General features: G+C 35.2%; 1 protein-coding gene across 4 annotated transcripts in view; it reads left to right on the forward strand.

The window, feature by feature from the left end:
- The window catches only part of RAB3GAP1 (RAB3 GTPase activating protein catalytic subunit 1), a 111,472-nt gene that overhangs the window by 64,958 nt on the left and 22,702 nt on the right, over window positions 1-23,812 (forward strand). For all 4 annotated transcript variants that reach the window (XM_042948540.1, XM_042948543.1, XM_042948541.1 and 1 more), the window contains 9 exons: window positions 1,476-1,544; window positions 3,069-3,142; window positions 5,795-5,887; window positions 6,361-6,530; window positions 8,318-8,407; window positions 9,568-9,740; window positions 10,927-10,981; window positions 11,226-11,585; window positions 20,874-21,011. In XM_042948540.1, the coding sequence (XP_042804474.1) occupies window positions 1,476-1,544; window positions 3,069-3,142; window positions 5,795-5,887; window positions 6,361-6,530; window positions 8,318-8,407; window positions 9,568-9,740; window positions 10,927-10,981; window positions 11,226-11,585; window positions 20,874-21,011 (1,222 nt within the window). The remainder of the gene's footprint in view (window positions 1-1,475; window positions 1,545-3,068; window positions 3,143-5,794; window positions 5,888-6,360; window positions 6,531-8,317; window positions 8,408-9,567; window positions 9,741-10,926; window positions 10,982-11,225; window positions 11,586-20,873; window positions 21,012-23,812) is intronic.

A 23,812-nucleotide genomic window follows, 5' to 3' on the forward strand; every position in this document is an offset into this window, starting at 1 on the left:
AGTGTGATGAGTTCTTTATAGCTTTTGGATACTGACCCTTTATCTGATATGTCATTTGCAAATATTTTCTCCCATTCCATCGGTTGCCTTTTAGTTTTGCTGATTGTTTGCTTTGCTGTGCAGAAGCTTTTTATTTTGATGAGGTCTCATAGTTCAGTTTTGCTTTTGTTTCCCTTGCCTCCAGAGGCGTGTTGAGTAAGAAATTGCTGTGGCCAAGATCAAAGAGGTTTTTGCCTGCTTTCTCCTCGAGGATTTTGATGGCTTCCTGTCTTACATTTAGGTCTTTCATCCATTTTGAGTTTATTTTTGTGTATGGTTTAAGAGAGTGGTCCAGGTTCATTCTTCTGCATGTCACTGTCCAGTTTTCCAACACCGCTTGCTGAAGAGACTGTCTTTATTCCATTGGATATTTTTTCCTGCTTTGTCAAAGATTAGTTGGCCATACATTTGTGGGTCCATTTCCGGTTTCTCTATTCTGTTCCATTGATGTGAGTGTTTGTTTTTGTGCCAGTACCATACTTGGCACAATCTTGATGATTACAGCTTTGTATTACAGCTTGAAGTCTGGGATTGTGATGCCTCCTGTTTTGGTTTTCTTTTTCAAGATTGTTTGGCTATTTGGGGTCTTTTCTGGTTCCATAAAATTTTAGGATTGTTTGTTCTAGCTCTGTGAAGAATGCTGGTATTTTGATAGGTATTGCATTGAATATGTAGGTTGCTTTGGGTAGGATTGACATTTTAACAACATTTGTTCTTCCTATCCAGGAGTGTGGAATATTTTTCCATTTTTTTGTGTCTTTGATTTCTTTCATAAGCTTTCTATAGTTTCTGAAAACTATAGTTTTCTGTATTTTTTTTTTTTTAATTTGTTTTGAGAGAGAGAGAGAGAGAGAGTCCCAACTGACTCCACACCGTTAGCGCAGAGCCCATAGTGGTACTGTACTTGAACCCACCAACTGTGAGATCACAACCTGAGCCAAGATCAAGAGTTGGATGCTTAACTGACTGAACCACCTAGGCACCCCTAGCATGTTCTTTTTTAAAAAAGTTATTTTAATGTTTATTTATTTTTGAGAGAGACACAGCATGAGTGGGGGGAAGAGTAGATAGAGGAAGACACAGATCGCAAGCAGGCTTCAGGCTCTGAGCTGTCAGCACAGAGCCCAACGCAGGGCTGGAATTCACAAACTGTGAGATCATGACCAGAGCTGAAGTTGGACACTTAACCAACTGAACCCACCCAGGTGCCCCTAGCATGTGTTTTTAATATCTGTAAGATAGTAACTTCATATGGGTGTGCTAACTAAACTAGTTGTCTCCTGTTTTACGGTAGTGTAAGTAGCACCACTTTTAACCTAATTATATGTACATTTCTGTTTATTTACTTAGAATACATTTCTAGAAATAGAATTGCTGAGTCAGAGAATATACATACAATATCAAAGCTTTTGGTTATATTTTATGTTTTATTTTAGTGAACTCCATTTAGCAACTACATGGCCTCACCTGACTGAAGGTATCATTGTGGATAATGATGTTTATTCGTAAGTATTTAAGAGTTATTATATTGAGTATTATATTTATTCAGTAGAATAAATTAACTGCCAGGTGGTTAGCAACTTTCCTTTTTCTTTATATCAGCTTCTGATAAGGTTAGTTGATTTTTCTACTTTAAAGATTGCTTTTTAGACTGATTAAATATGTATTAGAGATGCGTCTTAAGCTGCTGACTTTGGGGATGTGATCTTTAGCTTAGGGATAATGAAGAATCTTTTTTTTTAAAGTTTTTATTTTAATTCCAGTTAACATATATATTAGTTTCAAGTTTAAATATAGTAATTCAACACTTCCATACATGACCTATGCTCATCACAAGTATACTTCTTAATTCCCACTGCCTATTTAACTCCCCCTCCGCCCAAACAGTCTTAGTCTTACTTTGTTTTAGCAAGGATGTCTCTAAGCAGATTCTCTAAGCAGGGATTCAGTGCATAATTCTTTTGAATTTTTTTAGCTGGTTAGAAGCTTTTCCTGAAATACTTTAAGAAATAATGGTCATCAGAATGTGCAGGAGTAATACTTGATCATTAAATGTCATAGGTAACAAAACATGTCAGTCATGTACTCTTGTGTGATGGAAACAACTAAAAAATTATAGCAGGTATTATCTAGGAAGAATGTGGAGAAAGAGGAACACCATTTTAGTACTTTCTCATGCATGATGCAAACAGTGAGAAGTAGGACACTTTTTTTGTTGTAATTGAAATAAATGTATTGTGTTTGTTAATATTAAAAAAATTACATGAGCTTTCTTAATTAGATAAGTTAGATGGGTATAGAGAAGAAAATAAGGACTACATAGAAACCTATTACTTAAAAAATAGTTAGCATTTTGGGGTGCATCCTTTTTTTAAAAATTGAGTTATAATTGATATGTAACATTCTATTTCACATGTACAGCAGAATGATTCTGTAGTTGTGTGGGAGTATATCTTTTTAAAGTTTAAGTTTACATATTTGCTTTATTTAGTGTATTACTTTACATTCTTATGCCTGTAAATATAGGTCTGTGTTGTTATTTTTAAAATTGCTGCATAGTATTCCATTAAGTGTACGCACAGTAATCTATTTAGTTGAGAAAATAGGGCACTTTTGATCTTGTGCAAATTTTTGTGGTCTTTGTTTTTAATATTGTTATAAAGTGATGAAGGTGATTGTGCATACTTGCTTGTTTCTTGTTTCTTTTTTAGTATTCCTAAAATTAATTGTTTTATTAGAATATCAGTGTATATTGCCTGTTCAGAATAATTTTCATATGTGTGCTTTGATTATTCTGTTTTGATTGTGGTTTTTCCTTTTGTACTTTTTTGTCTATAAACTTTGACTTCTTAAGATTATATATTTTTTAAAACTTATCCAAATGACTTTATGCATCCGAGTAACAGAAGTTTAAGGGAGGCAAAATGGATTGCTTGTCGTTTTATATAATTAATTAGACTGCATTTTGATAAATTGATGAGTTGCAGATTGTCATAATTAGGATCTTCCGTTTATTGTTTTGCATTTAGTGATTTGGATCCTATTCAGGCTCCCCATTGGTCTGTTAGAGTTCGAAAAGCTGATAATCCTCAGTGTTTGCTAGGTAAGACATACTTCTGTTACTTTCTTGAAATTATGTTCTTTCCCCACCATTCTGCCTGTCTTCTGGATTAGGAAGACTGAATGTATTCTTTATACTTTATTTCACCTATCAAAAGGGTATATTGGGGTTTTTTTGTGTGTGATCTCGGGTAACATCACTGTAAAAGAAATCTTTGCCAACAGTAACACACCCTAGTTACTCTTAAATAGCACTAGCAGGATTTCTTTCTCATCTTTTAGCTTTAACCAGTTTATACCTCAGAATGCGTGGATGTTTTCTCGTGATCTTTTATTCTTCTAATGCTTTTATGGCAGTCCCTTTTTTTCCTCTTGTGGCAGTTTGCATCTTCCATTCTTGTTAGTGCAGCACTTTCTGTGTTTTGTCATCCTCTGGACCTGTGGTATATGATGGAAGGAATACTGATTTGACAGTCTAATTAGAGCCCCTCCATAGAGTTGGACCACATCTGCAAACTTGTTTTCTGATAGAGGAAAAGAGGTGTAAATAATACTGTACGTCTCATAGGCTTATTTGAAAATCAAGTGAAATACTAGAAATACTTTGAAAAATGTTGATTTGCCATTGAAATAATATTATTGTATCCCATATCTGGCATTATCATTCTCTTATTATTTTGGTAGGTGTATCTCTTTGATGAAGTCTTTTGAACCCATCTCTCCTCAGTGTGTCTTTGCATTTTTTTCTCATATTTAGTACACATGAAAATATTTTCTCCATTCCCATGTTCATCCAAGCCAGTTCACTCTGTATAACCTGATATATTACCATTCAACAAATGGAGTTACTAAATATTTACTGATGACAGTAATGATGCATTTCTCTAAAGCATCATTTTTTTGGGTTCTTTAAAATTAATCATATGCTAGAGGTGACTGGGTGGCTCAGTTGGTTAAGCTTCCAGCTTTGGCTCAGGTCATGATCTCATGGTTCGTGAGTTCGAGCCCTGCATTGGGCTCTATGCTGACAGCTTGGAGCCTGGAGCCTACTTTAGATTCTGGGTCTGCCTCTTTCTCTGTTCCTCCACCACTCACTCTTTCTCTCTCAAACATAAAGATCACAGTGTCTTTCTCTCTCTCTCAAAAATAAAGATTTTTAAAAAATTAATCATATGCTCTTCATTAAATGCTAAGTAGCATTTGACATGTTTTGCTAATTATAGAATGGTGAATACAAAGATGTATAAGGTAAAATTCCTTCCATTGGTGAATCTGTCTTGGGGTATTAGGAAGATGGTAGAGGGTTGATATTAAGAGTTTTAGAATTGGATAGACCTTATTTTAAGTCTTAGGTCTGTCAGTTTGAGCAAGTTTCATTAATTTCTTCTCAGTAAAATAGAGATAACCACAGTATATACATAGAGGTCTTGAGAGGATCAAATATGATTGGGCACAAGTGTGTTTGTGTATCACATTTAATACAGTGCTTATCATATAGTAAATGCTCAATAGTTTCTCTTGCTTATTCATTGAATTATTAAATTGTTAAATTTATTTACTAAATTGTTTCCTAGTTTCTTATTGTTCCTCGTCCACTGACTTCTGATAATTGCAAGAGGACCTTAGAATTTAAGTATTCTCATTTTAAGGGGTGCCTGGTTGGCTTAATCGGTTAAGCATCTGACTTACGCTCAGGTCATGATCTCACAGTTCCTGGGTTCCAGCCCTGTCTCTGTGCTGACAGCTCAGAGCCTGGAGCCTGCTTTGGATTCTGTGTCTTTCTCTCTCTGCCCCTCCCCTGCTCATGCTCTCTCTTTTTCTCAAAAATGAATAAAAAACATTAAAAGATTTTAAAAAATGTATTCTCATTTTAAGTTATTGTTCCATGATCCCACCCAACCTCTTTGATTTTATACATTTATATGACTAGATTATAGGACTCTATAGTCATATATAATTGACTAGAATCTTGTAGTTTATATAATTGAATTATAGGATTATCTTACTTTTCTGAAGAAGTCCAGAAAGTGTTCTAGATTTACTTAGAACTAGTTGGCGAATTCTAAAACATAGATGTCCTTGTTATCTTTTATTGTGTAGGAGTTTTAGTACTGATGGTTCTGGTTAAACACTAATTTTTTGTACAAACATCTTACTGCAGCTCTTTAGAAAATATCAAATCTTTTCCCCTTTATAATAATGACATAAAGTCTACCATTGATATACAGCTGAAGGTAAAATAATTTTACACTATCTAATTTCTTAATCTTCTAGAAACATATCTTTAGAATTTCTTTTTATTTTAATTTTTTAATGGACTCAGAAGTCTAGAAGGGTGGCAGTTAGGGTGACATTATGTGCATATAGTAATATTCTTGTTACTTCTACAACTCAGAACAGATATTATTTATCTTATTCAGGTACATAGTAAGTACGTAATATTTTTAGGTGCAGTTACTTTTCCTTTCATTCTAGAAAGAATTCTGAGGAAAAACATTTTTTATATCCTAGGACATGGAGAGAAAGGAAGAACAAGGCTACCTTTGACATAGGATTAATTTTTGTCTTGGGTGGAAAAACTGGTTTATTTTTCTACCACATATTAGTTCTAGCTTTTGTGAAAAGACATACTTTAATTTGTAGAACTGATTTCTTTTAGTTAAGTCAAAGATGAGTAACATTTTTTTCTGCGTAGGTGATTTTGTCACTGAATTTTTTAAAATTTGCCGTCGAAAGGAGTCAACTGATGAGATTCTTGGACGATCCACATTTGAGGAAGAAGGGAGAGGTGACCTACTTTCTTTTCTTTTCTTTTTTTTTTAAGTTACTTTCAAATGTCTAACCCTTTTTCCTTGGCACATTTTTCCGGCAACTTTTCATCTATTTTCACATTTGAATGAAGTTGGAAAAGGAAGTTTTGATGGACTAGACTGCTACCGTTTCTCTCCAGGTTATACCCTGAGCTTAAAACATTAAGCACTTTTAATAAGTTCTTTCTACCAAAAATGTAAGATATTTTGTAAAGCAGGGTTTTTAAAGGTTTATTTTTGAACTTCTGGGGAGAAATGATTTGTGTTATACCATTGTCAATCATGGATGCATATAAAGCTGAATATGTGTATTAAAATTTTAGAATTCTGAGATGATATAACACCAGTGAAAAGAGTGACTAAAATATTTTATACAATCAACTGTTTGCTCATCGCTTTTACTTGCTAAGGTTGGTGATATAATGTGTATTTGTTTCCATTCTTTTTATAGAAATTGCTGATATAACTCATGCTTTGTCAAAGTTGACAGAGCCAGCACCGGTTCCAATTCATAAATTATCAGTTTCAAATATGGTACATACTGCAAAGAAGAAAATACGAAAACATAGAGGTGTAGAAGAGTCACCACTGAATAATGATGTCCTCAATACTATTCTCTTGGTAACTAAATGTAGTATCTTTGTATGTCTGTGTGCATATTCATTTCTTCATTATCTGTTCAGTTCCTTCTATGTGGCAAGCACAGGATTGGGAATATAAAATGAGTAAAACAAAGTCTCCAAATACAGTGAATTCCCACTGTTGCACGGGAGAAGCCTGGCATAATGGCTGTGAGAACACAGTAGAGGATGTATATTTCTCTACCTGGGCAGTTGGAATCAGGGAAGGCATCATAAAGAGGGGCATTTGAGTTGCATCCTGAAGAGAAGGCTGTAGAAAGAGAGAAACAGCAGAGATGTGAGAAAGCATATTGAACAGTTTGATGTATTGTAGGGTTCTTTTCAGGGACAAGGGCTGGAGAGATAGCAGGTAACCCGCCATACTGAAACACTGGGCTTTATATTGCAGTTTCATACTATTTTAAGCAGAAGGTCAACATCAGAGTTGTATTTTTGAAAACTTCCTTTAACAAAAGTCTAGAGAAACTTTTTAGTAAGTACTAGAAGGAGCTTAGGTGTCTGTTAGGTATAGAGTGGTGGAACAGGCCCAGCCTGGGCCCACCAGGGTTTAATCCTGACTTACTATATAATTTTGAAGAAGTTATTTAATTTCAGTTTCGTCATCTATAAATGAGGGTAATAAAACCCTGTGAGTTTGCTGGGAGGATTAAAGGACCTTCTGTTACGCGCCTGGCATATAATAGGCCTCTGATAAATGATAGCTGTTCTTACTATAATTGTAGTTATAATAATATTTCTGGCTATTTTTGCATTAAGACCATCTTGGAAACAACCTTTGAGTAGTGGAAAGAAGAGAATACAGGACTTGCAAACTTGATGTTGATCTCATCTTTGCCATTAATCTGAATGAGCCTCTTAACCACATTTTCAGTTTGTATATCTGTAGGAAGTGGGCGGTAACACACAATGGTATTAGTAGGATATTGTTTGCAAATGTACTGGGTAGTGAGAGTTGGTACATAGTAGTTCCTCTAAATTAAAAAAAAAAAATGTCTTGGCATGTTCTGTAATGTGTGGCAACATGTGCATAGTAAAAGGAATCATAAGTCAGCAGTACCACAAAACACTTGGGAGGAACAGTGTAAAAAAGACTGAAAAGTAAAAGTAAAAGGACTGAAAATAAATTTTTGCACAGAAGGCCCTTCTTAAGAATATATCCTTAGAGATTTTATTCTAGTTATTTAGCTTGGCTGTCATATGCACTGTTTTTTTGTTTTGTTTTGTTTTTTGTTTTTTGCTTTTTTTACTATTCCTACACACACATAAACCACATTGAAAAGATAAACTGGTCATTACAGGTTTAGGCAGCTTCCCACTTTCAAGGGGTATTTTGTAAAGTTATGGTGTTAAATATCATACTCTTAATATTTCATGTATGAAAACTCGTGGATGATACAACTTCATGGAACCTCATGAATATATGGATGTTTAAAATTTTTCTCTTATGTTTTGTCTTTAATACTTTTAAGGAGATTTAATGATCTTGGATCATAATGAAGAAATTTTGGTTTTGCATTGTTTAGTTTACAAATCCAGGTGGTTACGTTGGAGGAAAATCTCTGATTTCCAAAATTGGCTAATTGCTGAAACTGTATTTTCAAAGAAAACAAAAAATATTTGATACAGTGTAGAACCACTGGCCAGTACAGTGAGAACATTTCCATTTTTAACAGCAAAACCATTAAAAAATAAAATAGTGTTTATATGAGTTATGAATATAAACAAAGTAGTAAATTTGGTTGAAATGTGTTTTTTTTTCCTTCTAAGTTCTTATTCCCTGATGCTGCTTCTGAGAAACCATTAGATGGAAGTTCTGCAGTAGATAATAATAATCCTCTATCAGAGAGTGAAGAATATGTAAGTTGGTTGGAGTTTAATATTAAAATATTTAAAATGTATTGAATTTCTAGAGGTTGCTTTATTGCCAGTTTGGTGGCATAAGGATCATTTTATTTTATTATTTATTTTATTTTATTTTATTTTATTTTATTTTATTTTATTTTATTTTATTTTATTTTATTTTTTTAACCTTTTTTAAAAAAAGTTTATTTACTTAAGAGACAGAGTGAGCAAGCAGGAAGGCTCAGAGAGAGAGAGAGAGGGAGAGAGAGAGAGAGACTATCCCAAGTAGGCTCCATGTTGTTAGCACAGAGCCTGATGTGGGTCTGTATCTCACAAACCATGAGATCATGACCTGAGCTGAAATCAAGAGTTGGATGCTTAACAGACTGAGCCATTCAGGTGCCCTGGATCTTTGTATTTTAAAAATCACGTTAGGAAAATTTGAGTAGACATCATGGCCTCCACTCAGATTATGACCTATTACATTGGCCATTGATACGTATTTTGGGTAGTAAGAGCTTTTCTGGAAACAGTGAAAAAAATAAATATATTGTGCATGATTGTAGGATTTCTTTCATTGTAGACTTTTTGTAAACTTAACAATTTGATGTTTTGCAACAGTTTCTTCTCTTTCAAAACTAGACAGTGAGTGGAGAACTAATGAAATAAACTGTATAAAATGAAGTAAAATTTTCATGTGTTTCTTATCCAAGTCTTAGATAAATTGAGTAATGAGATGTTTAAGGGACAGGTGTAGAGATAAACTATTTTCAGTAGTTACTCTTGGGAACTAGATTTCATGAAATGAGGAAAAACCGGCTTTTTATTTTTAGTTCTGATTTTGTGTGTTTGGTTTTATTAATAAGTTTATATTCATTTATAATTAAAAGATTTTTAAAGCAACATGTTTGGATTACATCTTGAAGATGCCACAGAAGAAATGGAAAGTTCTGACTTTAGCTTCACTGAACTACAGCCTCATTTTTTTGGTCCTTGAAGAAATCTTAAAAACATGGGACTACGTAAAAACAATTTAGGCAGTAATGTATTAAACATTTGATAAAAGCTAGTTTGGTAGCATAGGTTGATTTAGTATTAAAAACTCCCAGTTTTTGATTACGCCTGCACATATGTTGTTAACAAGTTTTTCTTTGTTTCTACTTTGTTAAATTCAGAATCTCTACAATCAGTTCAAATCTGCACCATCTGACAGTTTAACATACAAATTGGCTTTGTGTCTTTGTATGATCAATTTCTACCATGGAGGATTGAAGGGAGTGGCACACCTCTGGCAGGAATTTGTTCTTGAAATGCGTTTCAGATGGGAAAACAACTTTCTGATTCCAGGGTAATAATTTCAATTTCTGTTTGTATACGTAGGCTTTTTGTTTGTTAGAAGAATTATACTTTTGACACATTAATTCTCCTCTTCTAGGAAATCTGCCCTAAGAAAGTGGTAAGAAACTTTGAACATGATTTATATTCACAGGTGTTCATTGTGTCAGATTTATAATAGGGAAAAAAAGGGAAGCAACCTAAGTACCAAACATAAAAGAGTAGTGTAAATCATAATGTATGTCTACAATGGAAAGTTATGGACCTATTACAAGTTTTTTCCAAGAATCTGCTAACATAGAAAATGATCATAATATTTGCAAGAAAGTAGATTATAGTGTTGTGTACACTAAGTGCTTTCAGTTTTGCTTATCTATATTTATAGAAAAATAATTGGGAAGAAATAAAGCCAAATGTTAACAAATTTCCCTGAGTGTGAAATTATATTTTTATTTTTGTTTTTTTATAGATTTGTGTATTTTCTAAGTCTTCTATAGTAAACATATATTTTTATAGGTGGAGAGAAAACATCTTTAGAGTTCATAAGTTCAGATATTGAACATTGCCTGTAATTTTTTTTGTGGATTTATGTTGACATTTCACTTAATAAAATAGCTACCAAATATTTCGATATTGCATAGGTTACTGCTCATCTACCCATACTAAGGCAGAATTATAATATGAGTAATATGAAATGGTGATTGAGCCAAAAATATTTATACTTGTATCAGTTTGCTAGTCTCTCTTAGCTGGCTTATCTCTTGGCTGATTATTGGAAACCTAGTGGTGTAGAAGAGGTGGTTTAAGCTCCCCTTGGCAAAGACAGGTGGAGATCAGTGGTTTTTTATATTGAGAATAATAATTGAGAACTGAATATATAATCTAATCTGTTTTGTATAGTGTGAAACACTGTATCCTAGCTACTTCCTGAGGTGGATTTAGAGACATTTTAAGTTTCTCTTAGCTTGAGAGCTATTACTAGTTTGCTATTAAGCTTTGAAAAATATATTCGCTGTTGGTGGACTAGAAGGATAAAACAAATTTTGATCTTTTAGTCTTGCTTGCTCCATTTCAATTATCTTACCTGTTGAAATCTTTTGATTTCTTACCATTATGGTTAAAATTTATAGTAGCAAAGAAATTTGCATACCTGAAGCCACTTTACTAAAACTAACTTTTCCCACTACTTTATTTGATAGATTAGCAAGTGGACCCCCAGATCTAAGATGTTGTTTACTGCATCAGAAACTACAGGTAAAGATTTCTCAATGACAGTATCTAAATATGGTCTTAATTTAATTGGAGCTTATTCTAATACTAAATGTAATAATGAGTTATATATACTATTCTCATCATGCTACTGTAGATTACTTACAGTTACTGTCATTCACAAGAAGGTCCAGGGAAGGAATGGGAAGGCAAATGAAATACTGAAGTGGATAGGTTTTTATTTAACTGTAACTAATTTAAAAACAAGTGTTATTTTTGTTTTCTTAAGATGTTAAATTGTTGTATTGAAAGAAAGAAGGCCCGTGATGAGGGGAGAAAGACAAATACTTCAGATATGTTTCCAGGGGATGCTGGAAAAGCTGGAGACCAGCTGGGGCCAGATAATCTAAAAGATACTGATAAGGAAAAGGGAGAGGTTGGAAAATCTTGGGATTCTTGGAGTGACAGTGAAGAAGAATTTTTTGAATGCCTAAGCGATACTGAAGAACTTAAAGGAAATGGACAAGAGAGTGGCAAGAAAGGAGGACCTAAGGAGACAGCAAGTTTAAAACCAGAAGGACGACTACATCAGCATGGAAAACTCACTCTGCTACATAATGGAGAACCACTCTATATTCCAGTGACCCAGGTAGGATATGGACTGGTTCTGTAAGTTTTGATTATTTTTATTTTGTTGTTCGTATCTTCATCCTAGTAGGAAATGGTTGCTTTGGGTAGGAGCAATTCTTTAAGCAGTCTTTGTTCAAAGATCTAAGATTTGAAATCTAAATTAACTATTGGGGGCTTTCAGATATTTCCATTTCTGAAATTGAGAAATGCTTTGAAGTTTAGGTAAATAGTAGTTCCTTATGGTAAGATGATCGGTTATTTCTTAAACTAAGTGGTGAGTACACAGGTCTTTAAAAAATAAAATCCAAAAAGAGGAGAGGAGGAACAAAAGTAAAAATCCTTTTATTTATATGACTATTTTTTTTTAATTTTTTTTAACGTTTATTTATTATTTAGAGACAGAGAGACACAGAGTGTGAGCAGGGGAGGGGTAGAGAGAGGGGAAGACACAGAATCTGAAGTAGGCTCCACCCTCTGAGCTGTCAGCACAAAGCCGGACACGGGGCTCGAACTCACGAACTGTGAGATCATGACCTGAGCCGAAGTCAGCTGCCCAACCAACTGAGCCACCCAGGTGTCCCTATATGATTAGTTTTATCTGCTCAAAAATAAAGTTTGAAGCCATTTTAAAACATTAGGAAGTAGAACAGAAACAACACAACACCTGAGGTAGAGCAATAGTTTTTTGGGGGTTGTTTTTGCATAAACAACATGTGGGTATGTTTTATTGTGAAAAACCCAGTTTAGAAGTAAAAGCCACTACCCACTAATTCAACTCTCATCTCTAGAAGTAGCCACTATTACTGGTTTGCGTTATAGTTTCTTATACCTGATACTATGCATTGATGTACATACATGAGTATACATATGATACATAGTTTTGTGGATTTTTTTGGTTTGTTTTTAAATGTGTGCATTAAACAACTTTTTGTTTAACCTAATATGTCTTGGGATCTTTCCAAGTCAGTACATTTAGATCCACTTTATTTCTTTTTAATTGCTGTCTACTATTCCATGGCGTAGAAGAGCCATAGTTTGTTTAACCATTTCCTTCTTGATGCACAATAGATGTTATTGCTAGATTTTGCTATTACAGTGCTACAGTACAGATTCTTGTAGTTTCTCACATTGTGTGTTCACATTTGAGTGTTTCTTAAGAAAATAAGAAATGGAATTGCTAGATAAGCAGATATACAAGCTATGAAATTGCTCTTCAAAAGGCTGTACCTATTTTATACTCTAGTCAATGGTGAATGTATAGGAATAAGGAAATATTGTTCTCTACTCAGCTTTCCTTTCTTGTTTTCTTCCTTGCACAAATATTTATTGAGTGCCTGATGTATGCCAACTACTGTTCTATAACTTGGGAATTTAGCAGTAAACTTGACAGTAAGGTTCTTGCACTCATGGTACTTACATTCATACTTAATTTTGTTATAAACAATTGATATTACCAGTCATATAAATTTTAGACAATATGGTGGACAAAAGTATTATCTCAATGTTTTAAATTGTTTTCTCTGATTTTTCATGAACTGAAGCATCATTTAGTATGTTTCTTGGCCATCTTTTCCTTTGACTTGCCTATCATTTTTCATTTAGGTTTCTGACCTCTTCTTACTGATTTGTATTAGTCCTTCATATTTTAGATAGATACAAACCCTTTGTTATATATACTGTACATGTTTTTTCCTAGTCATTTAAAAAACATTTATTTGCTTGTTTATTGATTTATAAATTATATATAAAGTGCACAAATTTTAAATGTACAGCTTGGTGAGTTTTTTCATGTTTAAAAACTCATGTAGCTACCATCCAGATCAAAGTATGGAAAATTCCCATCATCCTAGAACAGTAGTGATCATTAGAACTTTCGGTGGAGGTAAAACTGTACATTTCTAGCTCTCTTGTCCAATACTATGTCCATTGAGTGCTTGAAATGTGTATGCAACTGAGGAACTGAATTTTTAATTTTGATAAATTTATTTACATTTAAATAGCCAGATGTATTGGATAGCATAGCTCACTGCTCCCTTCCAGGTAACTCTTTTTGTAACTTTTGTCACTATAGCTTAGTTTTGTCAGTTTTTGAATCTCATAAATGAAATTATGTTCCACTTTTTTGTGTTTAACATTTAAAAAAAATTTTTAATGTTTATTTATTTTGAGAGAGAGAGAGAGAGACAGAGCATGAGCAGGGGAGGGGCAGAGAGAGAGGGAGACACAGAATTTGAAGCAGGCTCCAGGCTCTGAGCCGTCAGCACAGAGCTCAAAGCGGGACTCAAAACCATGGACTGAGAGATCATGACCTGAGCCAAAGTTGGACACTTAACTGACAGCCATCCAGGCGCCCCTACTCTTTTGCGTTTATAATTTTTTTTACATTTATTTATTTTTGAGAGAGAGAGATAGAGCACAAGTGGGGGAGGAGCAGAGAGAAAAGGAGACACAGAATCTGAAGCAGGCTCCAGGCTCTGAGCTGTCAGCACAGACCCCGACGCAGGGCTCGAACCCACAAACCGTGAGATCATGACCTGAGCTGAAGTCAGTTTCTCAACCGACTGAGCCATCCAGGCGCCCCCTGTGTTTAAATGGAATCATTCCCACTCTATGTTAAACTTTTTTTAACTACCACGTGTGAGTTCATCCATATTGTTACCTGAATCAGTATTTGTGTGTGTTTTATTACTTTGTAATATTCTATTATGTGAACATGCCACAATTTGCTTGTCCTTTCACCTGCTGATGGAATTTGAGTTGTTGATAGTTTGAGCTATTACAAATAAGTGAACATTCTTATGAGTCTTTCGGTGAACATAGGTTCTTAATTTCTTTTGGATAAATTTCTAAGAGTAGAGTTGTTGTGCCACATGGTAGAAATATATTTTTGCTTTAGTAGATGTTGCCAAATTGTCTCCCAGAGTGGTTGAACTAGTTTATATTCCCTCCAACAGTGTATAATACCTGTGGTTTATTCTGCATAATCCCTAACATTTGGTGTGTCACCACTCCCAGGTTTGATGATACACTAGGAGGACACAGGACTCAGCACATATATATATAGCCATGTTCATAGCTATAATCTATTATAGTAAAAGGGTACAAAGCAAAATCAGGAACAAGAGGTGGCCCATGGGACAGAGTTTGAAAAATATCAAATACAGGCTTCCAAGAGCCCTCTCCTAGTGTGGTCACAGTCTCCAGTCTATGGCTTATCTGTTCACTTTCTTAATGATGCCTTTTGTTGAATAGGCATTCTTAATTTTAATAAAGTCTGGTCTGTTAATGTTTATCTTATGGGGACAGTGCTTTGTCTCCCTTTTCAGAAATTTTTAACTACCCCATTGTCCTAGAAATAGTCTCTTATGTTTTCTTCTGGAAGCTTTATTGTTTTACCTATTGCATTTATGTTTGTGATCCACCTCAAATTGACTGTGTTTGGTATGAGGAAGTGGTTGATTCTCTTTTCCCTATAAAGAGATGGAGCTATGTTCGTTCCAACACCATTATTCAAAAGACTTGCTTTTTCCCCACAGAATGGCAGTGGTATCTTTGTTCTAAATCACATGATCATATGTGTGTTGGTCTGTTTCTGGCTATGTATTCTGTCCATTAGTCTCTTTGTCTATCCTTGTGCTAATAATAGACTATTCTACTGTAACTTACGGTCTTTCTGTCATGTAGCATAAATCTTCTAACTTTGTTCTCCAAGATTATCTTGGCTGCCCATTGCATTCTTATGTAAATTTGAGAATCAGCTTTTCATTTTCCACATACAAAATAATCTTGGTGGGATTTCAGTTCATATTGCATTGAATTTATAAATCAACTTAGGGAGAATTGACATCTTAACAATTTTGAGTCCCATACCATGAAATACTTCTCATTTTATTTAAGGTTTCTTTTGCTTTCCCTTATCAGTGTTTTATAGTTTTTAATGTAGAGGTTTTGCATATCTTTTATTATTAGATTTAATTCAAAAGCTTTGTAATTTCTTAAATGTTACAAATGGCATTTTTAAAAATTCCATTTAAGGGGGCCTGGGTGGCTCAGTCGGTTGAGTGACTCACTCTTCATTTCAGCTCAGGTTACCATCCCAGGGTCTTGAGATTGAACCCTGCATCTGGTTCCATGGTGAGTCATGAAGCCTGCTTAAGATTCTCTCTCTCTCACTCTGCCACTTTCCCTGTCTTGCCCTCTCTCTCTCAAAAAAAAAAATTTTTTTCCATTAAAAATATTTGCCCTGATATGTGGAAACAGTTGATTTTTGTATATGGATTTTGGATCTAGCAATCTAAGTACATTCACTTACTACTTTTAGTAGTTTGTAGATTACTTGGAGTTTTGTTGTTCTTGTTGTTTAGAGAGAGAGGGCATGTAAGTAGGAGAGAGAAGCAGTGGGAGAGAGAGAATCTTAAGCAGGCTCCATGCTCAGCCCAAAACTCAGTGGAGGACTAGAGATCCCACGGCCCTGGGGTCATGACCTGAGCTGAAATCAAGAGTTGGATGCTTAACCAACTGAGCCACCCAGGCGCGCCTGGAGTTTTCTATAGACCCACTCACGTTATCTGCTAATATAGAGAGTTTGAACTTGATTTTCCAGCCTTTACACTTTTTAATTCATTTTCATGCCTTATTGTACTGTACCACCAGTGCAGTGTGATTAGTATATGGATACTTTCTCTTGTTCTCAGTATCAGGAAGAAAGCATATAATAATCATTGAGGGTATCTAATAGAGGTATCATTTATCATATCAAGGAAGTTGTCTTCTGTTCCTGGTTTTGAGTTTTTGTGTTTTTTTTTTTTTTTTTTATGAAGAGGTATTATATTTTATCAAATGCTTTTCCTTCATATTGAGGTTATCATTAAGATAATTGTAAAATTTATTTATTTTTATTTTTTTAAAAGTTTACCTATTTCTGAGAGAGAGAGAGAGAGAGAGAGGCAGAGAGGGAGACACAGAATCCGAAGCAGGCTCCAGGCTCCGAGCTGTCAGCACAGAGCCCGATGCAGGGCTTGAACCCACCAACCGTGAGATCATTCCCTGAGCCGAAGTTGGATGCTTAACCAACTGAGCCACCCAGGCGCCCCAAGATAATTGTGAATTTTAAATGAAATAGCACATGATAAGTGAATACAGTTCTAGTTCACAATAAGCACTCAGTTTTTAGTTGTTATTCTTCAGAGGACTTTCTCTTTATATAAGTGGCTAGTATTGCTTCTCAAGAGGCAAGGATTTACTTGAAAGTTTTGTAACCAGTTTTTATATTTTGAAGTGGATTGATTAATAATCATAGAGTTAGGTGTTGGGATGTTTGCTTGATAATTTTAAACATGGATTCTGTTAACTCTGTTGTCCATGCTTATACTATTTCTTTGCCAGGTGGCTGTCATTTACAAGATTAATGTTTTTGTTTGATAGGCCTTAGCCTTTTTGCTTTATTCTTTTAAAACTGAATTCTATTTTTTAAGTATTCCATTCTTCATTTTTAGTATTAGGACAGAACATTCTAATGCTAGAAACCAAGAGTGTATTTTTTCTAATTTTGTTTTGGTGCATGCAGTTGGCATTGAGATCTTGTGGTATAAACCTTGGTTTTGGAATCCACTGAAACTAGATTTATATTCTAACACTACCACCTACTAACAGTATTGCTAGTACAAGCTGTTTTCTTTCTGAGCCTTGTTTTAATCTCTAAAAGCAAATAATAATAGATTGGTTTGCATTTTTTAAAATTTTGAGTAAATTTTATTTTTACTTTTTTGTAAGAAGGAATTCTCTCAGCCTCATTATTTTGAGATTCATACATTTTGTTGTGTATATAAGTACTTCATTCATTTTTATTGCTTAGTAGTGTTCCATTGCATGGATATACCACAGTTTATCTGTTCATTTTTTAATGGATATTCTAAAAATGGCCATAAGGAAACTTTGAGAGGTGATGGATAAATTCATTATTTTGATTTTGGTGATTGTTTTATGGGTATGTACTTATCAAATGTACCCTTTAAATGTCGATTTATACTTCACAAAAGTGGTTAAAAAGTTAAGTGGTTCTAATATCACTGATTGACAAGAAGAAAAGGAAAGTATTTCTATCTTGTTCTAAGATATCTCCAGTTTTAAAACACTACCTATTTATTTGTTTAATAAACAAATATTAAATGGTGTGCCTGGGTGGCTCTGTCGTTTGAGCATCCGACTCTGGCTCAGGTCATGATCTCATGGTCTCACTGTCTGTGAGTTCGAGCTCTGCGTCGGGCTATGTGCTGATAGCTCAGAGCCTGGAGCCTGTTTCAGATTCTGTGTCTCCCTCTCTCTCTGCTCCTCCCCCACTCATGCTCTGTCTCTGTCTCTCTCTCTCTCTGCAAAAATAAATACTAAAAAAAAAATTTTTTAAATAAACAAATATTAAATACCTTAAAAACCAGTAACAGTTTGTATCACTCCGGGTTGTTAAGTATTAAACCACATACCGTGTTTAAAAACATTTGTCATGTAAGTGTCCAGCAAAAGTTAATTTTTTTTGTCTTTTTTCTTTCCAAGTTTTAATTAACAATATTCTTATTTTTAACGGGCCAGTTGCATATGTATTATCTTGGTTTGATTGGGTTAATGAAGAGTCCAAGAAAGTTATTCTGGAAGCTCAATCTTTATTTTTTTTTTTTCAAATGGCTATATACTTCCTTTGTTTATTTTAGATGCTTCATTTTTCATATTCGAATTTATTATCTAAATCTAGAATAATTTAAACTTATTTTTTTTCCTCAGCATGCATCATTTTTTTTTTAGAAATTCATTTTTATATCTTACATTTAGGCAAATCAGGGCAGATTTTTAGTCTATTTTACTTTCTTTAAAGTTAATCTCACTTAAATTATAATCATTGTATATGTACTTACATAAAATGATTGGAATTCAAAATGATTCCAGTTGAAACACACTTTCACACTTAAGAAATTAGCTTAAAATGTGCCATTAATCAATTGCCTATATCACACACAAAAATAATTTATATAGATCCTTGCTTCATAAGAATTTAAGCACTCTTTGGTATTCCTTTCATGTAGATTTAGTTCAACCTAAAATTTATGGTTAGAAAAAGCTTAAAGACTGCCCAATATTCTAATGCCAGGGCTAGAAGAGAAAACTATGGAGGATCTGTTAGAGCAAGAGTCGTAAACTAGTGGATTGAACCTACCTAGTAGTTCTCAAGGTTGGCATCAGATAGATGTCTGAGATTCTCTCTTCAGTTTGACGCTTCGTCGTTTTGCCCCTTGATCTTGGGTAGGGCACTTGTCTCTGCGCCTCTGTTTCATCAGTTGTAAAATGCCCTGACCTCTTCTCAGTGCTCACGTGAGATCGTGTATATGAGAAAGCTTTGGGCATATTTAGAAGGGGTAAATATTTAAGTGTATAGTCCACAGGCTACTTCCTGCTTATATTCCTCTTGATCATGTTCTTTTTCACTTAGAGTTGGCCTGAGATTTCCAGGTAGGAAGGGTTGTCAGTGTCTTTTCAACATGTCATTTCTTTCCTATCATCCTGAGATTGCAGGGCTGTAGGACAATGAAAAGTAGCTCCTTCCTAATGGAAAGACTGAAGGCCTGCTTCACTGGGGTTCATTTTTTAATTTGAGGTATTTTGATATCAATGTGAAGCTCATAATGAAAACCTAAGTATTTTGTCTCTAATTGCTAGCATTTACTGAGTATATGCCATGCTTTATTCTTCCTGTGCCTTCCCCTCTCTCTGCCCCTCCCCTGCTCATGCTCGCTCGCGCTCTCTCTCTCTCTCTAAAATAAATAAAACATTAAAAAAAGAAAAAACTTCCAAAAATGAGGAAGATAGAAGAAAACAGTTATTTTGTTTGTTGCTATGTGTTTTGAATGCTATAGCTTTACCATGCTTCTATTTTATTATTGACAGATATTTGTGAAAATTATTTATTTTTATGTCATTGGTTCTTAAATGAGGAGTGATTTTTTTGACCCCCCAGGGATATCTGGTGATGCCTGGAAACTTTTTTCTGTTTGTTTGTTTGTTTGTTTTTGTTGTTGTTTTTGAGAGAGAGTGTGTGTGCACATGAGCAAGCAGGGGGTGGGACAGTGGGAGAGAGAGAATCTGAGGTGGACTCCATATTCAGTGCAGAGCCCGATGCAGGGCTTGATCTCACAACACTGAGATCATGACCTGAGCTGAAATCAGAAGTCACATGTTTATCTGAACCACATAGGCACCCCTGGAAACATTTTTTCTTGTCATTAGGCAGAGTGGTGCTGTAAGCATCTGATAGGTAGAGGCTATAGATACTGCTAAACATCCTACAATGCGAAGGACACACCCACCACAAAAAAATTATCCAGTCTAAAATGTCATTACTGCCGAGGCTATGAAACCCTGCTTTACAGTAAGCTCTTGAAATCTAGAAGGAATGTATTTATTGTCAAGGTGCTCTAAACACTTACTTCCACTGGGCTTTATCTTACTATGTAGGAATAGAAAAGTCCATGTTTTTCTGGCTTTAACAACGAAGCAGGCAAGCTTTGTTTGGTTAGTCTCTGGATTGTTGAGTGCTTTCATATTTCAGATATAAAATCTAATGGAATCAATTCTCAGAACTTTCCTTAAGTCCCTTTCAGCAGTTTTGAAATGTTTTCTGTCACTCTTATAATGATTCTACAGTTGTATCTTCCTTTAGATTTGCCTTAGCTTCTTTTTTATTTGGGGTTACCATTAAAATATATAATGTCTCTGATTCCTAAAACAAAAATCCAAATACTTCTTGTGGGAATTAGTATTTAGAATGTCTTTGGAACCTAAACTCAAAGCAGCTTTGCCAACATAAGACTTAGTTATTTGGGGTCTTTTAGTTGAGATTCAAATTATTTGCCTTTATTTTAATTTTCATATTTATCAATTTTCTTCTCTTACTAGTTGTAATAAAAACCTGGTTGTAACTAATGATGACACACATAAACATATCATTAGGACTTCATTTCTTATCATTAATAGGCAGGAAAATGTTCAGTGCACCCAAATTCCTGTCTTTTGGCTGTTAATCCTGTCAAGAAAAACATGATAATCTTATTTGTTGGGGGGGAGGTATGCTGAAAGTCATATTTGTTATTAATTTGTTAATTTTTTATGTAGGTTCTAAAAATCTTGTGAATTTCTCTGAATTCTTTTAAATACAGATTTTGTGACTGCTAGAGATGAAATAATTGTTGTCTTTATCTATTTTTATAGTTCTGCTTTTTCTAAAAAAAGCTGTTCATGAGCTTTGTCCTTTTGTGCTTCACAGGAACCAGCACCTATGACAGAAGATCTGCTGGAGGAGCAGTCGGAGGTTCTAGCTAAATTAGGAACATCAGCAGAAGGGGCTCACCTCCGAGCACGCATGCAGAGTGCCTGTCTGCTCTCAGATATGGAGTCTTTTAAGGTGGGTCACACTGTCAGAGCTTCAGAGTCTGTTTGGAGCTATTCTGGGATGAAGCTGTGAAAGTCACTCTCTAAAGTGGTGTGAAGGCCTGAATGTCTTTTTTATTAAATGTTTTGAGATCATTAGTAGTTACAGCATCCTACGTTTATCTCCTAAAGGTCATAGCCAGACTTGGTTCTTAAATTTAAAACAAGAAAAGAACAATCTTTGAATAGTAGTTGGAAGTTGAGAATTGAATCATTTCTGTATGTGCATTGGAATGTTTTTCTCCTTTATGTGTTTATCCAATTTAATGCACAGCTTTTAGGAAACCCTTAAGATTTAACGTAGGCTGCTTGATTATACTCAGTTACAGTGTACTGAAGTTTTGGAGATGTGATGAGTTCACTTATGAAGGCAGTGTCAGAAAGGTGACTGACTCTACTGAGTGGATCATGGAGGGTTTCTCAGAAGAGTCACTATTTTAGGGTAAGTAGACATTTGCTACCTGAAGAAGAATATTTTAGGGTTAGATATAGGCCTGTGTTGGAACATAGAGGATTCAGAGAATGGTGACATTGGCTTATTAGCTTAAAAACCCAGGGATGAAAAAGGTCTTTTTTTTTTTTTTTTTTCAATGTGTATTTATTTATTTTTTATAGAGAGCGCACAAGCAGGGGAGGAGCAAGGCGGCGGGGGGAGGAGGGGACAGAGGATTCAAAGCAGGCTCTGTGCTGACAGCAGCAAGCCTGATGCAGGGCTCGAACTCATGAACCATGAGATCATGACTTGAGCTGAAGTCAGCACTCAATCAACTGAGCCATCCAGATGCCCTTGTTTTTGAATTACTTATTCTTGAAAGTAGAGGCAAGGCCATGTATATTAAAACAAACAGAACAAAAACCCCAAGTGGGTAGCCTGGTGGGCCATAGGCCTTCCCTGTGCCTCCTGTTGATACTCTGAACTGTTTCCCATGCCCAGATTTTCCTCCTTGACCTGCTGCTATCTGTGATGGTCTCCATCTCCCTGTTCCATAGCCTCCAATCAGTCCTGCTGTTGTGCTGTATGCCAACTTGAGTTTCATTTTTTTCAACAGAAGCAACTTATGAAAACCTATGTCACTTTTATCGTCCCTGTTAGCAGATTGTAGGACAGTAAAAGGGAATGCTTTTATTCCCTGCTTATTTCCCCCATCTTTACCAAAAGAAAAAAAAGTCTTTAGTAAACTTCTTGATAGGTACATGTCTTTCTTAGAGACTAAGAAGATAGGGAATATCTGTGTGTTTTGTTCTGCCATGAGACAAAAGAAATGTATTGTTTTAAAACAAAATAGTAACAGTGGAAAAAGAGAGGACAGTTGGCTCTCAGGGCATGTGTTAAATCAAAAAGGTAGAAAAAGGGAATTGGCTTATGATGTATGTGCACAACAGGAAGTACCAGCCTCTGTAGCAGTTGTTTTCCTACCTGACCTCTAGCTGCCTTCATATTTATCTGCCCCTGTGCTGCTACCGCATCCTTGCAGAGGCACTTCTAGGAGGAAATTCATAATCGAAACTGTAAAAGCTTTCCTCTAGAAACATATTAGCCCCTTATGGGAAGGTTCTGTGTAATTCCAACACTGTACCTCAGCAAAACTAAGCTCATTCGACTCTTTTAGACTCATTTGGGTACCTGCAAATCTCTTAAAATATTCTTTTAATAAAAAGATTATATTTCAAATAGCCAACTTAACACATCTGCCCCTGCCTATGTGGGAATCAGTTAATAGGTTTAAGGAAATACATAGTCACTCTAAAGTAGATATGGTTGCCTCTCCTTTTTTATATGGGGGGTGACTAGTATTAGGGGCCCTTAGGAGAGTCTGCAGAGCTTTGGGTGGATGCTGATAGGTTCCTTAGGTACCTGCCCCTCTCAGTTCCAGAAGGGCAGGACCTATTCTCAAGCATTTCCTTGGAGTACATACCTGTAACAGTAGAAAGAAAACACAGCTGAAGTGAGCCCTGACCCTTTTTTGGTAGCTATAGGTTAAGCCTGGTACATGGTACAGTAAGGCAAGCCAGAAGGAAGAATTTTGGTGTGAAAGGTCTTTTTTAACTTGTGTACTACGGGATGTTTTTATGTGGGTGTGGTGTTGCCTGGTTAATAACCAGATCTTTGTACATGAATCCTGAGTCATGCAGTAATCTTGACCCATTGCAGTTTGCAGCATTTTTTTATTGCCATGATGCATAGTCGTTGGAAGTTTATGTTGCTGACTCTCAGTTAAGAACCTTCCTCTGAGTCCTCATCCCTCAGGAGAATTTCTTGAATTGATGGGGATGGTGAAGCTGGTTGTCAGGGGACTCAGTGAGGACAGATGGGCAGTTTTGCTCTTCACATTTAAGGCTACTATTCTTATCATGTCTGTTTTCATTTTGGTCTGGAGTTATTTTAATTTAAAAAGGAAGAAAATGACCTTTCTGCTTTTTTTTTTTTAATTTTTTTTTTTTGTTAACGTTTTATTTATTTTTGAGACAGGGAGAGACAGAGCATGAATGGGGGAGCGTCAGAGAGAGAGGGAGACACAGAATCTGAAACAGGCTCCAGGCTCTGAGCAGTCAGCACAGAGCCCAACGCGGGGCTCGAACTCACGGACAGTGAGATCGTGACCTGAGCCAAAGTCGGATGCTTAACCGACTGAGCCACCCAGGCGCCCCGACCTTTCTGCTTATTAGCACATTCTTGTTAATGTTTATATCACTTAAGTATTATAGGCAAATAAAATAGTACATATAGCAGGAAGTATATGTTGTGGTAGAGAATATAACTAAAAAGGTATGTGT

Source organism: Panthera leo, chromosome C1, assembly GCF_018350215.1.
Source record: "Panthera leo isolate Ple1 chromosome C1, P.leo_Ple1_pat1.1, whole genome shotgun sequence".
NCBI classification, from domain to species: Eukaryota; Metazoa; Chordata; class Mammalia; order Carnivora; family Felidae; genus Panthera; species Panthera leo.